This window comes from Megalops cyprinoides, chromosome 12 (genome assembly GCF_013368585.1).
Source record: "Megalops cyprinoides isolate fMegCyp1 chromosome 12, fMegCyp1.pri, whole genome shotgun sequence".
In the NCBI taxonomy this organism is placed as follows: Eukaryota; Metazoa; Chordata; class Actinopteri; order Elopiformes; family Megalopidae; genus Megalops; species Megalops cyprinoides.
In genome coordinates, this window is record NC_050594.1 from 21,264,550 (window position 1) to 21,283,995 (window position 19,446).

General features: G+C 45.8%; 1 protein-coding gene across 4 annotated transcripts in view; it reads right to left on the reverse strand.

Annotated features, from left to right (window-relative positions):
- Positions 1 to 19,446, reverse strand: part of trim9 (tripartite motif containing 9) — a 35,126-nt gene that overhangs the window by 6,561 nt on the left and 9,119 nt on the right. Inside the window, exons 2-8 of one of the 4 annotated variants that reach the window (XM_036542362.1) lie at positions 13,384 to 13,479; positions 12,204 to 12,326; positions 6,089 to 6,199; positions 5,685 to 5,838; positions 5,284 to 5,429; positions 1,841 to 1,979; positions 821 to 859 (exon numbers count right to left, since the gene is read on the reverse strand). In XM_036542362.1, coding sequence (XP_036398255.1) covers positions 821 to 859; positions 1,841 to 1,979; positions 5,284 to 5,429; positions 5,685 to 5,838; positions 6,089 to 6,199; positions 12,204 to 12,326; positions 13,384 to 13,479 — 808 coding nt within the window. Of the gene's footprint in view, positions 1 to 820; positions 860 to 1,840; positions 1,980 to 5,283; positions 5,442 to 5,684; positions 5,839 to 6,088; positions 6,200 to 12,203; positions 12,327 to 13,383; positions 13,480 to 19,446 lie in introns of all 4 variants that reach the window. The other 3 variants (XM_036542361.1, XM_036542364.1, XM_036542363.1) reach the window with 3 other exon arrangements.

Here is a 19,446-nt window from a genome sequence, read left to right on the forward strand (position 1 = left end):
GAAGCCTGGAATGGAGACATACAGAAACACAAACTGAATGAGTGATGGTAAGAATCCCACAGGATGGTGAGGGCAGTGTACTAACAGAAGCACACTTGGCCCCCACAGAAATCTATGCATTTATTCAATCACAATAATTACTCACAGCACTGCTTCTGAACCTGTCAGACATTCTGTTGGTTGTCAGAGGAACCTGACAGGATAAGCATACTGCTGTAGAGTGTAGTGTGGAGCTCCCCAGGGACTCAGGGATAAGAATAAGAGAAGCAGAAATGGCAGCTTGTATCGATGCTGACACCTCAGCAATCTCTCCAACAACATATCCAGTGGGAGTCTCTCTTTACTATGGGAATGACTGGTAAATGGGTCAGGTGATTTCAGTCAGACATCTACTCTAATGAATAAATATATACAAATGTACATATCCAGAATGATCTTCTGTGCAGTATTAATACATTGTTGAAAAAACACTGAATTTCTGCACAATGTTTTCTTGAAGTTTGGTGGTGTGAGGGGTGGGGGAGGGGGTGGCTGAGTTTTAGATTCAGTGGCTGTGTATGTGGACGATGAGGACAGACGAAAGGCCTCTGACCATGCAAGAATCTCTTTGGACTGAAAACACTTGGGGCCCTTCAGCACACGCCACAAGTCACCTCACCCTATACTGACATGTACACATATATGCACTGTATATGTACAGTGGTATGGAAGAGATTCTCTAACTTCAATGGTGTATAGCATGAGGTGAACTGTTCTGGAGGAACTCACAATGACAGGAGGCATTCAGCAGTGAGGGGGGGTTAAAATGACCCGTCCGTACCTGTTGCTATGGTTTTTATATCACATGGGGGGAGTCCGGCTGAAATGCATGGAGGAGGGGAGAGAAGGAGAGGGAGAGAAAAGAAGAAAAGCTGATAGACAGCGTGGAGAGGAAAGGCTGGAATAGCAGTAAAAAGCAATGGGAGTCAGGGGAAGCTGGTTCTGCTCAGTGGTCCAATGCAAGGCATCCCGTGGGGGTTCTCTGCTTCAGACTGGCCCCGTCAGACACACAGGAAAGGGCACAGGCTCCAGAACAGCTTCTGGAGAAAAGCAGGGCCCTGGCCCACCTGCCAGTCAGCGCCAGACTGGCCTCAGCTCTACCCCACTCATCCATGCCTTCCTGACAGTCTCCCCTCCCAACCTCAGCACCATCTGGTCTGACCATCAGCCAAAAGGCTCTTTGCTGTAAGCTTATTGTCATTATGGATTATTGCTTCATGCAGTATCTTTCGGCGCAAGACATTTGTCAATACTGGAATGGGGACTGCTCTGCTTAATCAGCTCTCCAGTAACGAGTGACCATCTCTATTCTTCCTCTCTGCCTGGTCTGAGACGCCTTGCAATTAGGGGAGTAGCACATTCTGTGGGCAGCAGCAGCCTATGTATCAGTTCTCATTCATATTTATTCGTTAGCTTAAAAGACACCCTTATCCGGGGTAACAAGAAGGTACAAAGAAGGGGCCAACACATTTACAACCATTTTGATACTTGAAAAAATAATAATGATTTTACGTCAGGGGCATGCCACATGTGAACCCACAATCATTCAAATGCTCTTCTCCTAATTATTGCTGTAAATACAGGCTCAAGGATGAGGACGTGCCCATAGAAGTCACAGGAGGGCCCCTGAGTCTTGAACCTAGAGGACCCACTGATGATGGACTGGCTTCCCCGATTATGGAGAGTGGTTCTCATCTGATAGAAGAGCAGGAGTCGTTGGGTCTGTGTCCTGTGTGTCAAGGGCTGGGGGGAGTGGGGGTGAGGGTGTAGAAATGTGAATGCGTTTTCTGAGGCCTCTTACTCTCTGAAGTCTGCATGACCAGTGTTTTGCTGTACTGGCTCACTCCACTGGCGTTGAAGGCCTTGACTCGGGACTTGTAGGTGCTGTTGAAGTGCAGCCCATCTACTGTGCAGATGGTCTCCTTCCCCACGTAGACCTCCTGTCAGGAAACAGACACTTCCTGTGAGAAAACTGACGCTTCATGTCAGAAAACATATATGTGTAAATGCATATACACGCGTTGCATGTACCTGTAGCTTGACAGAAATTCCACAGGAAAAGTTGAAGTACCCAGAAATTCGGGAAAGTATTGCGCTGGACAGAACAAGGGCACTGAGCAGATCCTGTAGTCCTTACAAGGCTATTTATAAATGCTTTTTAGGTCTATCTATCCCCGCTGTGTATTTTTGGCTATGACTAAGCAGCCCTAGAAACAGCAGTGTCCCTAACGTACTCACTCTGTGACAGAAGGACTCCCCCAAAACAAGGACAGTACATTCCTTTACCACTAGATGGCATGAAGAAAATCATAAGGGGTCCCTGCAAATCCCCTGAGCAGTGCCTGTTCCTGCTCTTATGTTCAGAGAATGTTTGATGCCCTTTAAAGGGATACACTCACCAGAGCTGGTCATGCTAAGAGTAAGCAATCGACCGATAAAAATGCACACTTGTGCATTTCTACAATTGGATAATGTCAATTTTATTGACTCATCCATAGAAATGTTGAGATAGTAAGTGTGTGCTTCTGTGTAGAAGAGACAGCCCACACAAACAAATTATAAATAGAACCACAGTGTGTTCCCTGAGGCAAAGCAAAGAGCACAGCTGATGATCAAGTCTGCATCACAGATTACATTGGACAAAGAGAAACTTTCACGCTTCGCAGAGAGAGAGGGTATGTGAGCGTGTGCGTGTGTGTGTGTGCCTGTGTGAGCACGTGTCACTGGCATCGGCAAAGCAGGGAGCCAAGAGCACAACACTGCCAGCTGCACAGCAGTTTGTCGAAGCCTCCTGCTAATTAAAGTCTAATGAATATTTTTTTTCATTTGTTGTTGATTGCAACTAAATTAACTACTGTGCATTCTGGGATATAATTGGGGAAGAGGAAAAGTCTGTGAAACTCATGGGGAGACTGCAGGGAAAGGAGGCCAGTGAAAATTGGGTGTCCGAAGGCAGAAATACTTTCAGTAATGGGGTCTGCAGCCAATCCAGACGTGGCCAACCTGATAACGCCGTGTGCCTTTTCTGCAGAACCCAACCCTGAGGAAAAGTAGCATTTCAGAGATCACCAGGGCCAGCTGTACACTTCAAATACTCCCTCCATTGTTCAGAGAGCATTGTTTAAGTGAAGAAAGGGGAACCTTTCCTTTCCGGGGGTACGCTGATACAGTTACACAGTGACTGACTGCATTGTGAAGAACTGAAATCGGAGAGGGTCGTATTACAACGGTCTGAATGAGTGACACCAGCTGTGATCTAGGATCAAGGGATCGTAACATCTGGGATGCCGGGCCTTCCTCTGTAGCGTTCCTGAAGCTAACAGTGTCAATGGCCTCCCTATCCTATTTCAGCATCAGAGGAGGACCTCCCTCTCAGCCACCAAGCAGCTCTGTCCTCCTGGGGTGCCGTACTGCTGTGCTTCACCTGCTAGTAGGTCCATGTCAGCCCCTCTCCATTTTTCAGAGGCAAAATTTACTGTATCAATTAACCATACACACCAAGGAATGTGTGTATGGTTATACATTTTCCACTAGCATGTACTTCTCTACTATATGTCTGTAAATGCTAAATGTCAATAATGAAAATAATGTATATATATATATATATATATATATATATATATATAATCCTTACATTATATATGCATGTGTATATAACTCCTGAATTGTGAATAACGAATAATTACTCCTGAGTAATGATTATTTCAGTTTTTCTATGTGTCATATTACATGCATGTTGAATACAGAGTATTTAATCTGTAAAGTGTAAATATATTCCCAATGAAGACATATAAATTGCAAATAATGGCATGTGAGGCAATGCATCTGGTGCCTCAATGTAGTTAGTTCTATAATTTGTAAATTTAAATTTGATGCTGTTGCTTACCTCACATTAAATCTTCAACCACACAAACTAATTTCAAACCCTTCTGTGGTTTCATAACCTATTTTAGACTGATCTAAACCTCTTCAAAAGCCCAGAATATACTGCTCCACTTCTCCTTCTCTCTGTTGATTTCAGCACATTATATTTGCAACTTGGTGTGTTACTGAAAAGTTGTTGATCACTTATGAATTTATGAATTCATATATACAAAATGTTGGGCAAATCTGTAGATATAGTGTGCTTTCTGTTACTGTAAGACTTCTATCTTGCTGTGCGGAACATAGAGTGGAGGCATACAATGCTGTTAACGTAGTGGATTCATTCCATAAGGTCACTTTACTATCAGAAATATTGTGACAGTACATACAAATGACATGACTCATACAGAGATGCATTCCAGGACTTCAGAAAAAGGGATTTTACTAATTAACTTACTTAACCACTATAGAAATGACATCAAATGCTCCTTCATCAATATATACTTATTTATTTAATAAATATATTTTGAACACACATTCTTTAAAATGCACTAACACTCACATTCACTGGGAATAAGTGCTGTAATTGGCATTGCCTTAGCTGTTGCTGACACTAGCATGATCTTCTCTTACTCTACTTGACTTAAAATGGTCTTCAGTGTTGGCTGTGCTCAGCTGAATATGGCACTTTGATTTCACCCCGTTCTACGCTCCTTATGATCTGCATCCTTGTATCTACAGACATTGATTTATGTCTCGTCTTTTGGCCGGGAAAGCCACACACAGCGGCACTGGATGGCCATTTTGATGCCACAGTTGCTTCATCACTGTCATTCATGACAAATGGCAAACAGAGGTGTGAGACAGGTACCGTTTATTTAAAAGGGTGACTTGCAAACCTCTTGTGGGCTTGGCTTTTGATTATGTAAGCAAGCAACACCTATTTACTTTTAACAAGCAGTTTTAAATTGCATCCGGTGATTTCTGGATTTTGAAAACATAATATTGTGTCTTAGTTATATGGATATCAGAATAAATTGACTCAACCATGCATCTGATAGGAAGAATACCATATGGTGTAGAATATGAAGCCGTGCTTTTTAATATGTATCTCTAGTAACCTGCAGGTTTGGAAAAACATACCATGTTTTAAATTTCACAGAACTTACCCTTTAATGTAAATTGACTTAATGAATAATAAACTGTCTTGGATATCTAAAACAGATGTTTCCCTAAATCAATCCCTAAATGTCAGGAGTTACTCTTTACTAATTCGCCTAATATGGTGGTCTGGTGAAATCAAAGCTAGAAAGCTTGAAACAGTTTTTTTTCTTAAAAGTTGTATTCTCCCCAAACTCTCCCGCTTCCTGGGACACCCACCCTGAACTGTCCCCCGTTCCCGTCATCCAGCTCGAGGATGTAGCCGTCGACCGCGATGGTGGAGAGCGGCGGCTGCTTCCAGGACAGGGTGGCGCTGTTGTTCTGGGTGCAGCACTCCTCCAACTGCAGCATGGGGGCCGCTGGGACTGAGGAAGGAACTGACACTGAGTCACAAACACACTCTCACGCGCAAGCACACACCGCTAACTGCGCTATTATTCACGTAGCTGACAAGCTGAGATGAACTAATCTCGTTGCTTTCGGAGATTAATGGGTTTCGCTCAGGGGGAACAATGAGTGAAAAGCGGGTTCTGAATACTCATGCCTCGGTCTGTTTGGCTTTTTCTTCTATGATCAGAACACCGCCCTCTGTCTTCCATGCTGAACACAGTCTGCTATACCTTTCATTTGGACAAAGTCCAGCTGATGGATGGTCTGCAGGAGTGGTCCGCTGTCCAGGGTCAGGTCAAAGTCGCTGGTCATCCGGGGGGTCAGCGTGCCCTTGCCCCACTGGCTCTCGGTCATATGGACCCTCCGGATCAGGGCGTCCGAGATCTGCGAGGCAGAGGGTCATGGTCTCAAGTGAGACAGTTGAAACACTCTATGTGGCACAGGGCACATATAGCAAACATGAAGACCACACAGAAAAAAACAACATATGAACCATATTTCCATAAAAACAAAAAAATGTTATAATGCTTTACTCTCAGAGGGCCTGGCATGGCTGTGCAGATGGGGGTGGGGGGGGTGGGAGGGGTGGAAGGGGTGGGTGGGGTGGGGGGGTTGTCTTGCACTGACCACTCACCTGCAGGAAGCCGCTGGGGTCGTTCTCCTTGATGACCTCCAGACAGTACTCCATCAGCCCTGTGGTCTGACGCAGCTTCACCGTGCAGTGCGCTATCTGATCCCGCACCACCTGGGAGGGGGGAAAGACAGAGCGCAGGGGATCAGATCGTCCCGCACTTAACTGCTTCAGCAGCTCCGCTGTGACCTTAGCCCGGGAGCTGCTGACGTCGTGTCGCTCTTGTTTCTCTCTTTGCGCTAGTGTTGGCCGAGCGCAGCAGATCCGCGCCTCGCTCCGGCGTTTCAGAAAACGCAACCCGGAGAAGCGCGGAAGAGGGGTTGCTAGGTAACAGTGGGCTTATTCTGAGAGCGTTCACCATAACAATTCCAAGGCTAAGCTGCTCGCAGCGAGCTGGGGCAGGTCTGACTGCAGAGAGTGAACCACAGGCTCTACCAAAGCACTCCTAACCTCCTCCTCCCGCCCCCTTCCCACTCCACTCCACTCCACCCGCACAAAAGGAGTCCTTCTGAGAGTTCCGGCGCGTTGCACACATGGACGTGCCTTTCCGGATGCGTTATCGAGACTTCACAAATCACGCAGCACAGCTGATTTTGGAAAGATGCTCGGTGGTTACAGCATACCGGCAGGCTGCTGTCTCCAGAGTCCAATCCACAAAGCAGGACACATCATTACCACTCTCCCTACAATTCATCCCACAGATTATCATTAACCCGTTTCCCAAGATTGTTAATTAATGAGAATAATACAACCCCCCCCCCCCCACACACACAGACACACACACACACACACACACACTCAAACACACAAGTTTGTGTGAGACTATAGGAGCAGAAGGATAAGGATCTGGCTGTAATTGTGTATGACCCTATTTTTGCCTGATTGAATGGTTTACTGTTATTGTTTGACTGCATAGTTTTGCCCTTCAATGAAGCCAGCGAATTCCTGCTCTTCAGGATCCATTCTAGAGTTAATGACAGAGCTCCGTGGCTCTGAGCTTGGTTTGCGGTGCAGAGTCAGGACTGGGCCACGCCGTCCCTGCAGTGGGGTGGCACCGGTCCAGGAGGAGGCTTTGGCTGCCTTATCTGTGCATTTCATGGCAAAGCCCCCCCCCCCCCCCCCCCCACCCCCTGCAGTTCCCTACCGTCTTCACACTACCAGCTACAACCACCTACAAAACCGCCTGCTTCAGCATTTCTTTCATTTGGCCTTATATCTCAAACCAGTGAAAGTAAAAGGGGGGGGAAACATCCACAAGGAAATTTAATACCATTCAGTTCACGGTTCAGGCTGGTGTGATGTCAACTGAATGTGGTGGGAAGATTAATTCACTTCCGCGGGTTCTGTTGGCAGGAGTAATTCTAACAAGGTATTACAATCCAGTGAAGGCAATGACGAAACAATGCAAGAACAGAGAAAGCTGCAATGCCTCGTGGAATAAGGCACTTACAGCATTAACAGAATCTGTATCTGAATTCAGAATTATTCACAGGCAGCAGGATGCTGACTCTCATCAGTTTCAGGGGCATGGCGAGTTCTTTTTTTCTTATGAGAGGGGCAATGCAAGCATCTGTGATAATCCTGCCCTCTATCAGCAGACTAAGCCCTCCTCTTTGTCAGACGCTGTTATTAATGGGTAGTAAATAATCAACATAAAGTCCTTGAGATACTGTCACACAATCAGAGCCACCGCACTGCTGAGAGGTCCCCAGGGATGTGAGATTACTACGCGGGAGGAAAGGGACAGTGAGAGGTGGATATAGGGATCGAAAGATGGGAGAGGGACAGACCGAGGGAGGGAGAGAAACCCAGCGGCCAAAGGGCGTGCGTCAGTGTGCCACTGCGGCACGGCCTGCTCCAGCCAGCTGCACGGATTCACGGCAGCCTGGGCCCTGATCCAGACGGCACAGCCACTGGCCCTGCGGCCCCCGTTTACAGCACAGCATGCTGTACTAGGTCACAAAACACCGAGAGGAGCTGCGCCATCACACCCTAATGAGAACATTGCCCTGAGAGAGAGAGAGAGAGAGAGAGAGAGAGAGAGAGAGGGGGAGAGACAGAGAGAGACAGGGAGAGAGACAGGGAGAGAGACAGGGAGAGAGAGAGAGAGAGGGAGAGGAAAAAAGAAGGGCGGAGGTAGATAAGCATACTGAGAGAGAGAGAGAGAGAAGCAAATCAAGAGAGGGAGGCAGGGAGAGAAAGACGAAGAGGCAAAGAAGAAAAAATGAAAAAAGGGAGGGATACCATTGCTCCATCCAAACCACCCTCTCACGCAATCCACTACACACTGTCTTCATGCTTGCTGTATTGCCAAATATCCACAATAGTTAGGTTGGAAACTACTTTGCTTACTTCTGAGTCAGCTAAGGTCCCACTGGCACTGCATTCCATTGCAATGATTTGGTGCCTCTATCAGAGGACTGACACCGGATGCTGACTGATCATTCTGAAACACCTCCCTGTATTAAGCATTTTTCTCTCTTCTGCTGCTATCCTGTCCCTGAAGTCAGCGGTCGTGACGTCAGCAATTCGCTGCTCAGAGCTCCCCTCATTGCCGGCGGGTGGAGGGACTGAGGGAACGCATTCCAGTTAGCTGAAGACCAAAGGGGCAGGAAGAGGAGACTGTGAGTAGGCAGGAACAATGCAGGGCAGCGCTGGCTGGAACACAGACTGAAGGAGAGAACAAGAGCGAGTGCTCAGAATAGAAAATGGATGAATAACGGAGGCGCGCAGAGAGCGAAGGAGACGGGAGAGGTAGAGGGAGGCTGCCTACGCGAAGAAAAACCACGCTGCCGATACCGCACTGAAGAAGGGCCATAATTGGACCAGAGAGCTCCAGCAGGGGACAAAACAGGATCCCTCAGCCACCATTGATCCTCGAGACCAGCTCCTCGCTAAGCAAAATCTCCACAGCCATCTACCATCCATGAGACAAAGTCCTCTCTAAACAAAACCTCCACTGCTACCTTGAGGTCCTGAGATCAGCGTCTCCCTGAAAAAAAAAACAAAAACTAACAAAAACACCACCTACACAAGGCACAAAATCCTCGCCACTAGTTCTTGGATCCCCTGGTCTGATCACCACTGTGATACAAAGCCCTTAGTGTTAATTCTTATCTGACATTTAGCAGCAGCACCACAGCAGTCTGTTAGGCTGAATGTCCTGGATGATGACCGGGAGGGAGACATAAGGGGCCGGGGCGGGGGTATTAGAGGGGATGATAATTACTTTCTGCATGCCCTGCTCCTCTGGGAGGTGTCGCCTGCAGCGGACAAAGGCATACGCTACTCTCAATATTAATAACAATATTAGTCTCTTTATTACTACTGCTGTTGCCACATGGTCTCATATCTTGCAATTAAAGCACATCTGAAGCGGAACCTGATGATTAAACTGATGAAATAACCAACAACACCGGGGAAAATTCTGAGCAGGAAAAAAAACCATAAATGTAAAAACAACCTCTTTTATAGAAACACGGAGAAGCTACTCAAGCTGATGAATTATCTTTTCCATAATGTGTTGGTAATTCTTAAGAATGCCTTTTGCAGAAATCACAGGTTGCATTATTACTGAGACGCTTCCATCTCAGAGACCGTTTGGGAAGTTACGAGGCATCTTGTATCGCAGTAAAGCTTTAGCCTGACGGTGGCAATGGCCTCGGCGGAGAGGCACCGCTTGCAGGGGACGCTCAGTGAGAGAGGATGCAGCAGAGGACAGCCAGAGTGACGCAGATTTGCTGTGCGGTGAATATAAATCTGGTCAAAGCTTTCTCCAATAAAGGCCCAAGCTGCAGCTCCTCGGAGGGCAGTAAGAGGATACAGTGTGGAGACACGGTTAACGACTGCAGCAGAACGTGAGAGAAAAACATATAGCATGTCCTGCTTTAATGCTGTTGCCCCCCCCCCCCCCCCTCAACTCCCCAAACCTACCTCGTATAGCCATTGTGAGGAAAGGGTCAAACTGTTCACTTGAAAGGTGGCTTTAATCTGATAGGTGAGGACTAATCAAGCCTTCATCCCCAAAGATCAAACCGAAAACACAGAATGGGAACTGAAGATCAGTCTTAAACTGTGCTGAAGACCACATCTTCCCCTCAGCAGCACAGAGCAATGCTATTGGTTTGGGCTTTTTAGAACTGGGGGGGTGTGAGGGCCTCTGGGCCGCTGCTTCTCATCGAAGAGGCCTGACAGTCAAAGAGCAATGATGAGACACGGAGAGAAAGTGAGGAGAGTCGAGCAGAAAGAGGATGTTCAGGGCAGGAATGTCTGTTCACAGCGACAGAGACGCCATGGAGATATCTGAGGGACTCATTGTCTTTGAGTCATCATGAATGCTTCATGCACAGTTGCCATAAGGACATGAAAAATTTCCACAGTGAAATTTCATCTCGAATCAAAATGAGAATCTGCACCACGCATAAAAGATTTAATCAAAGCTTCCCTTAAATGTGGCCTCTATAGAGAGTGCACTGATTCATTGATATTGAAGACCACTGCACTTAGGCAGTCTTGAACAGGCTCGCGACGTCCCTGGTCACCATGGAGACGGGCCGCTGGCGTCACAGGTCTCGTCTTGACAGTCACAGGAGAGGATCAGTTTGGAAATATGAGATCTGTCTCCATGGAGGACAACAGGGCTGGAGCGCATGCTGTTTGATGATTAAATTAATTGGTTTAAAAGCACTCCGCACAATCAGAGGAAATCAAATGTTGATGAAAGAATATGCGACCAATCCACGCGATAACTCTCGCTGAAGTGCTTTTCCCTAACAAGATGGAAAAGCAGATCTCACACGAACGCTTCCACCAATCAACTCCTGCCATTGATCACCACCGCTGCAAAGAAGCAGACATGCCGTCATAAATAAAATGTCCGATTTTATGGAATACACCTCTCTTACCTTCTATTTCCTGTAGGCAACATGTAAAGGCATGCCTTTCTCATTATCAGATTCCTGTCTCCCCCAGGGCGAGTCAATCACCCCAAGGCATTATGGGAAAATAACAAGAGACTCCCAATTCCCATTCTTCTGATGCTCAGTGTATGGGGAAATGACATTAATTTGGGGGCTGAGTCTCTCCCAATTACTGAGTGTGTCACAGTTATTTGACCCCTAATCTCCTTCTAAGCATTACCCAACTAGAAGACACACCCCTTCCTTCGCATTGACTCCAATTACCAGCATGCTTTTAAGGGCCTAGCCTGGAATGTCTCAATTTTCCGGGAAGCGAAGAGAAAAGGCTTAATGAGGGCTGTAGGGGATTGCTGGGATAAATTTGAATTGTTATTAAGATCCTTCCCAAAGATCACAGTCTTAAACTGAGGAAATATTCTTGTTACCGTAGGAGAGAGCCTGCATTTTCAGATCGTTTAAAAGGAGGTACAAACCTGTGCTCCAAGCTCATCCCATGCCTCTGTGAAAACAAATGGCTCTCCTCCTTCCGCCATTCAAACATGGCAGAGGGAGAGGATGTGCCGTGTGCGCCTCTAAACACCCACTTGTGTGAAAATTTAATTCCACAGACCAATCAAGTGTGAAATTAGAGGCAGAACGCCACTGCTGTTTCCTCTTTCCTCCCCCTGCTCTTTGACTTTGACCGCACACACATGCACACACACACATACACACACACACACACACACAAACACACACATATGCCTTTACAGCACTGCTACCACTGTGGAATCTAAACCCCGAGGGTAGAATAAGCAACAAACAAAATTGGTTAAAAACAAACCAGATATCACAGGGACACCGTGACTGGAAAAATACAGCGACAAATCTCTGTCCATCTGTATTCTTTCATGGCTCATTCATCCATCACACCGAGAATACCAAATACTTCAGTGGGACATCTTAAGGTTTCTTACCATACCTTACCATGCAAAACACTGAAATACGGTACTGATAAAGACGGATTGTACCACAATTACCAAACATCATTAAAAGGCATGACACTAAGTCAAGCAAAATTTAAAAGTTACACCCCTATTCTTGCATCATAAAACAGTAACACAACATGAACTGACCTCATTAATTGGAAATGCCTTTCACCCATCTGCCCTTTGTGCACAGTTGACAGACAGGTGCCTAGGGGCGGGGCCTTCACTCACCTTGAGCTTGTGCTCGTGCTCCTTGTTGACCCGGGACAGCAGCTGGCCCTTCCGGCGGTTCAGCGCGTCAATGAGAGCGTCGCACTGTGCCACCAGGCAGGCCTCGAACTCCACCCCGTTCTCCTGCAGGGAAGCAGAGAGGGTCTAGCACACACTGCACCACTGGCTGCTACAGCCACACACACACAAACAGGGAAATAGAGACACAGACACGCACACGGGCAGGCGAGGCCAGCAGAGAGCCAGACAGGGCACAGGGCACCACTCAAAGGCGGTCTAGCCGAGTCGAGATTCATAACCTTTTTAGCTATGTAGGGCTTGATGCAGGCTATCATGCAGATGGCTGATAATCCAATCAGGATGCAAACCATCAAATTTTTTATCATCTCGGTTTCACCACAGGTGTGCTTATATAATCTTGTTAGCACAGGTTACAAGTCCATAAACAAAGACCGAAAAACTGTGCACTGAGACAATTTTCTCCTAAATGATATGTCAAAGTGAAGGGGCAGCAAGTGAAAAAAAGCCTAACATTTTAATCAGCTGTGAGTACGATACAGTACTCCCCTCTTCTCTTCCCATAAGAGCCATCTTTAATGTTCCCCACTCTGACCTTGACAAAAACACCATGGCAACACAGTCATTGAGATTTGCAACCCTGCCTGTGTGGCTCAGAACGTACATCCACACAATCAAACCAGTAAAAAAAAACAACAACAAGCAAACCAAAAAAGCCCCTGCTACCTTCCACTGCACCGTGGCTGGCACCACCCACAACCCCACCAGTGAGGTCCTCTTACAGATAAATATGGTCCTGATTAATGTTATACAAATGCTTCTGCTTTAGGCACAGATTAAAGACAGTGCTAAATGATGGAATATTTATGTGAAAAAAGAATCAACTGAGCAGAGCAAGAGCTCCATGTGTCAAACCTGTGGAGTGGTTTGCAAAAACAGCATGCTGATGCTGATGTCTGGTATCTGTCAAAGAGCACCTACTGTATTTGGTGAGAAGGGCCCAAAAAAGGTGACCCATACAGATGACTTGTTCCTATACAGTAGAATGGCTTCCTGTAAGTCTCATAGACACCAATGGGGTAAGCAGGGGCATGTAGACAGGATATGGCAATGTATAGGGCCAGGAGGGATACAGTAGGGAGTGGAACTTATATTACCATACCTGGATGTGCTGCACCATATTTCTGAGTTGTACCAGAAACTCCTTTGCCTCAGTGGCCCGGTCTGACAGAATGTTCAGAGCCTGTGAGAGCTGCCCCTATAGAAAGGAGAGGGAGAGAGCAATAAGGTCACATGACTCAGACATCCTATTGGACAAGGTGTTCTGCATTTGAACAATAGGCATGGCAGACTTGGTAACTGCTGGAGGAGGCGAGGATGTGATTAGGACAATTCCATTTCATTACACGGGGGTATACAGGATTGTCAATGATTATGGTTAACAGTGTGTATAACGTAATCAAAGCAATACAGATTCTCTATCAATTACATAAGTGGTTATTTAAAAATTCTCCAGAAGAGAGTAGCATCTGCTTTCAAAGTAACGGGTTAATGTGAGCTTAAAGAGACAGAACTTCAGCACCCCCCCACTCCATCTCCACCGATGGCGCTCATCATTTAGCCATCACTGCACTTCACTCTGAGTCATGTACACTCCAGTCACAGCTGACAGACCCACAGCATGCAAGAAAAGGCCCTCCTGACTGACACCTGAGCTCCTCTGCAAACGTGACTCTACAAAAACGTGGTCTGCTGTTTGCTTGGCAGAAGCCCTTTCCTCAGAACGCCTGGCAGCGCTCACGGTTTCACATCCCACACTCACGCGTTTTCAGCCTTCCCACCGCAGAGTTTCGGTTAGAGCACTTATGGTATATTGCGCACACTTGCAGTGGCTTTTCCACTATGGATTTGGACCCCCCCTCTTGGAAGATGATTCCAGGACTCCAAACACTGCTCCACAATGCTATTTTATAGAGATGGGCCTGACATAGTGATGGAATTTACAATGATGGACATCTGTGCCAAGTCTGTGTATCAGAGCACACAAACCCTCTGGGTAACTGAAGAATGCTGAGGTCATGTGTGTGTGTGTGCATGAGATGGGGTCACAGAGGGCTGTGTGAACAGAAAGAGTTGCGGGGGTTGGGGTGTGTGTGAACGCATGTGTAAGCGGACCAGCGAGGCCGGTGGGAATGAACTCTGCACTCGCCCCCTGCTCTGGGAAGCCTGTTCGGTTCAGTGGGCCAGAAGGGAGCCCAGCGGAGACTTTATTATCATTCAGAGAGGTTAAGCGGAAAGAGAGCGTCCGCTTTTATCCGGTCAGAAAACAACCTTAGTTCCGGAGGGGAGCAATAAAGCTGGCTCCATTCTACTGTAATGAACACCTTGTAAAAACACCCCTCCACTTTCCCTCTCCTCTCCCTCATCCTCCCCTGCTCCTGCCTGCTCTACTCGGGTGAGTCACTCGGCAGGGAAGAGGATGGAGAGTGAGAAAGGATGGCTGATGACCCCTGCATTTGGGAAGCCACGACAGCTGCCGTTACTAAGAACCAACAGCACCGCGAGGCCACAGCAAAGGAGCATGAGAAAATCCCATTCCTCAAATAGCCGGCGGATTCCCACAGCTGCTGCTCTGATCTGTCAAATCACCCCTCACCCCTCAGTGAAAACCAGACTTTGGTCTGGTTTCACCCTTAGCTAGACTGATGAGAACTGTATGTCAGCAGCAGACATTGCAATTGTATAGAGGTATAGTAATACAAAAGAATTGGAAGATTTTCAATGAGCCTTAATTTGTTTCAAAAGGCCTCTTTGTCTCTTTTTACAAATCCTCAAATCCATAATCTAAGGATTCCTTTTCATAACCCACATCCTGTAGAGAGAATGACTACTGGCTTGTCATGATTGCCTCCAAATTATGTCTGTCATCTTCTCCAGCTACCTCCTCTCCTCACTTCTCTCCCTCCTGTCCTCCCGTCCCTTCTTATTCTTGTTCCCTCTCTCTTCTCCTCTGTTCTCCCTCAGGTGATGATGGCTTGTCAGGGATGTCCTGGCCATATAAAAACCACTTTGCACTGAATTATGAGCAGTAGCCTGTCTCTTACACTTGCAAATGGAAAAAGCGCCTCTCTCTATATGTGTCTGCGAGAGAGCATATGCTTCCAAATGAGGTCAAGCACTGACACACAGCTCAGATCTATCGGAATTCAACAACTGACAATTAAGACTGTTTTGTTATGCTGACTGAGCTTTCATACTGTTAACTGCAAATTGAAAGCTGTCCATATGTGGCATCCATATAGTTCAGCTAATTACCCAGTAATGTGCCTGGAAGTTTATTAATAGATGTGGTATGCTCATAAGCACTGGTTAAGCCTTTGTTCGTTCCTTTTTGTTTCTGTGTTCGACTCCCAGGGCTCAGCTAGCTGTGCCAGGCGAGGATTCATTCTAATGCGCATGCATATAAACTGCTGCCAGATCATCTGTAGTCAAACCAAAGCTGAGTCTCAGGCAGGCCAAGGGTTGTCCTACATGAGGAACAATCAGCTCTGCAATTAAGACAGAACACGTGCTCCCCATGAATAATTCAGTCAAAGCTCTTGGCCATTTTGTGTTGCATTTTTCCGCAACCGGGCAAAGGAGCTTGTGTGTCGCAGGATATAATGTAGCTGCGGGTTCAGCTTCCGCAAATAACAGGCAATCTCCGGGAAGTGTCACCCTAAATGCAGAATAAACGGCTGTTACAAGTGCAGCTGCAGACCCGCATCTGATTTCAAAAGGAAGCTAGGACAGGTGTTATGAGTAGAACTTAAGAGGGGGCGGAATGCTAACAATGACTGGATTGGGAGTATAAAGACATGGGTTTATACACTCCCTGCCTCGTTCGCATTTCTTTGTATCCCTCCTTGGTTCACATTTGGTCAGCACCTTGGGTCCAGTCTCTCACATCCTGACCCTGCCATCACTTTTCCCACTATTGTCACTGGGCTCAGAAACACTGTTGCCCTCGCCGCATCTGTTTACTTGTAGTGCGAGCTAAAAAAAGGCTTACTTTAGCCTCCGGATTCATTCCAGTGTTCTGAAGGTCATCTGAAATTTGGGTGTTTAACAAAAACCGCACCTACGAGAAAAGTATTCAAATAGTGTGTTTTTGTGGAAAGCATTCACAGCTCCTGGCTCCTATTCACTTCAGACCTTTGGCAGACAAATCCCATCATCAACCCATCCCTTTCCTTACCCCATCCTACCTGAACACACATCAGATCTTTCATATTGGACAGGCAGTGGAGTAACAAGTACAGACTTGCTTTATTCTAGTCTACTAAATTGTTAAGAGTGAAGAGTGGATTTGATTGGTTGTTTGGTTTTGAAGGAGCGGAGAGTTGTTCAGAATCAATTCGCACATCAGGTCAGGGATTCTGCCAGTTCTACAGTTTCACATAGAAAGGAAAACAGACATCCTTTTCCTGTGTTTTTTTCAGATCAGATGGAGCTCTCCCCTGTGGCAATTAATGAATTATTTATTGTTTTTTTTCCACCATCATTAATGCATCAAGTATGATCACGTATATGAGAGTTGTTTGGAAGCAATCTCAAGCAGAAAACAGTTTTTGCCAGAAGGTCTGTAATAATGCTTTAGACCTCTGTAGAGATGGTTGAATAGAGACAGAAACATCAGGAATGGGGTGTGAGCATCAATATTCTGCTTGGGCCCACATGCCCATAAACAAAAAAAATAAATATAATGTAATATGCTGAGAAATATGTTTGTCCAGCCCAAGAAAAAATTGCAAATACATTTAAAACATATGAATGCAAAGCAGAAGTGTATTGCAAGTATTCCAAAATGGTAATAATTTACATATTTTCAATATATCGTTTGAGCTACAAATATCTTCTCTAAAATATAGTCTTAACATACTATTTTTTGTATGGGTGTTACAATGTTACAGTCATATCACCCGCTGTAAATGTGTCAAAATCTGGGCTGATGTATTTTGACAAGATACAATTATATTACGCTACACGAGTGAGACAATTTTACCACAGTGGATGCTCTCAGATTTTAGTGGGGCACAACAAGAATAATTCACCGCTAGGCTGCATTGTGGCGCAGAATGTCTTGTGTACATAGGAACTAAACCCACAGTTGTATGTGGTTACAAAGGAGCACGCTGGCAACGCCACTGAGGGAGTCCCCAATAATGAGAACGTGAATTACGCGAGTACGCCCCAGAATGCTCCAAACAGGCGGTCACATTCACGGTTACGACGGTGAAGATCCTGACCCCACAGCGTGTGTGCCGGAGCGGCTCTCCCGCAGATCAGTGCAGTAGGCTCTCAGTTCTGCTGCCACCTCCGCTCAGCGTCAGCGCAGCTGTGAGCACCGCATCGCTCCCCCAACTCTGCGAGATCGCCTCTGCCTTTATCTCCCACAACAAGGGGGCAGTCACAAAGGCAGCGTTTTAATGTGCCGGTGAGAATCGAGCTTTTCCCAAAGCAGACCTCCATGACTTGACATGATTTTTGTGTGTGTGTGGTACAAGCGCTGTTTCCAGGTGGAGTTATATCAGTGCTTTGTTTGAAGAGACCTGAGGCACTGCAAGGCTGAATTCAGACTTGCGTTGTTTCCTATTCTTGGTCGATCCATGTACCGGGCTTACAGATTCTGGACATACACATAGCCCCAGAACACAACAAGAGTGCCCTCCCCATGATCTGAACCCTCTAAACCATTTACAGGAGTCCTTAAACTTTATACACACTACAGCCCTGAAGATCATTAACACACGTCATTCAAAACTGTATCGAATGAAGCCTTAACAGCAGAATAAGGATGTCAGCTTTTTGTTGTTCTAAAAATATGCAAGACTGTTACTCATGAAAAACAAACAAAAAAAAACTCCCATTCACTTCAGTGATTTTATGAATAAGCACTTTCAACAGAGGCAACGATGTTGGTATCGGCTGGCGGAAGCTAGGAAGGCACTCTGGGTCTCTCTCTCTCTCTCATTACGATTACACAGTTAATCTCTTTACACACCAGCTGGGGGATGAATATCACACCGCTAATGAAGTGCAATCGAACTGTATGTCTTCGGCACTCTGCCTAACTAGTGCTCATGTCACTGCTCCCTCAGCCTGCTCCTCCACCTCACGTCAATGACTCCAGCCTCATTCATGTACTCTTTCTATCAGCATACATTGCATTCAGAGACAGTCTTATCCAAGAGGACCTGCTTGTGATCCATTTTGTAGCAACTTCTCAAGGTCAGGATCAAGCCTCAAGGTCAGGATGAACAGTATGCCCCCCTCAGGACTCAGACCAGCCGCCATCTGGTCTGTAGTCCCATAAGCTAACTACTACAGAGATAAAACAGGAAAAATTGGATCTCTGCAGGTTTGTGTAACTGCAAATAGAGATAGCTGAGGCGAACATGAAAATGAAATATTGAGGCATGAGTCTCACCAAGCAAACCATGAAACAGGGTAGATCAGATTTTCTGCAATTTTACAGATTTGCTGGAAGTCTCTGACAAACATTCACGCCATTATCGCACTCCTTCTGGTGCCTCCATTGTAACTGATTCAAAGTGATGCTTGATGTGTGGTTTTGGAACCAAACATGTTTTTCCTTAACAACCCATCAAATTTGCCTTGAGATGCACACATACACAGTGCAGGCTATGTTGTATTTATTATGTAGAGTTATTATGTAGAGGTTTATGGTTATTCTAGCATTTTCATTTTGCTTGTTATACATGCATGTAGCACACTCCATACTCTAGCATTGAAAGGTATGAAATGGGTCTTTCATTTGGAATCCAGCATTAAAAGTTAAAATTGGATTGGCTTCTGCTTTCCTTCACCAAGTTTGGGCAGCTCTCTTTTGCCCTATCCAGCCAGTGCACTGAGTGAACAATATATTATATGCTACTAAATATTATTAATACATTTTGTGTCACTAATTAAATTTCTTGTTCTCACAAATACACAATAATATTGAAGCTAATCATTAAACTGTTACTTTGATTGTAAAAGCTTAGGGTTTCTCCATTACAGCCAATGGAAAAAGACTGGACATATACACAGTGATATGATAAGATTGACATGATTAGATTTTCATTTAATGCTGTTTCACCCTTGCTGAGAGGGCAGAATTTTTTTTTTTTTACTTTTTAAAATGACTTTATGATAGGTCAGATTGTGTTGGCTTTCTGAATAT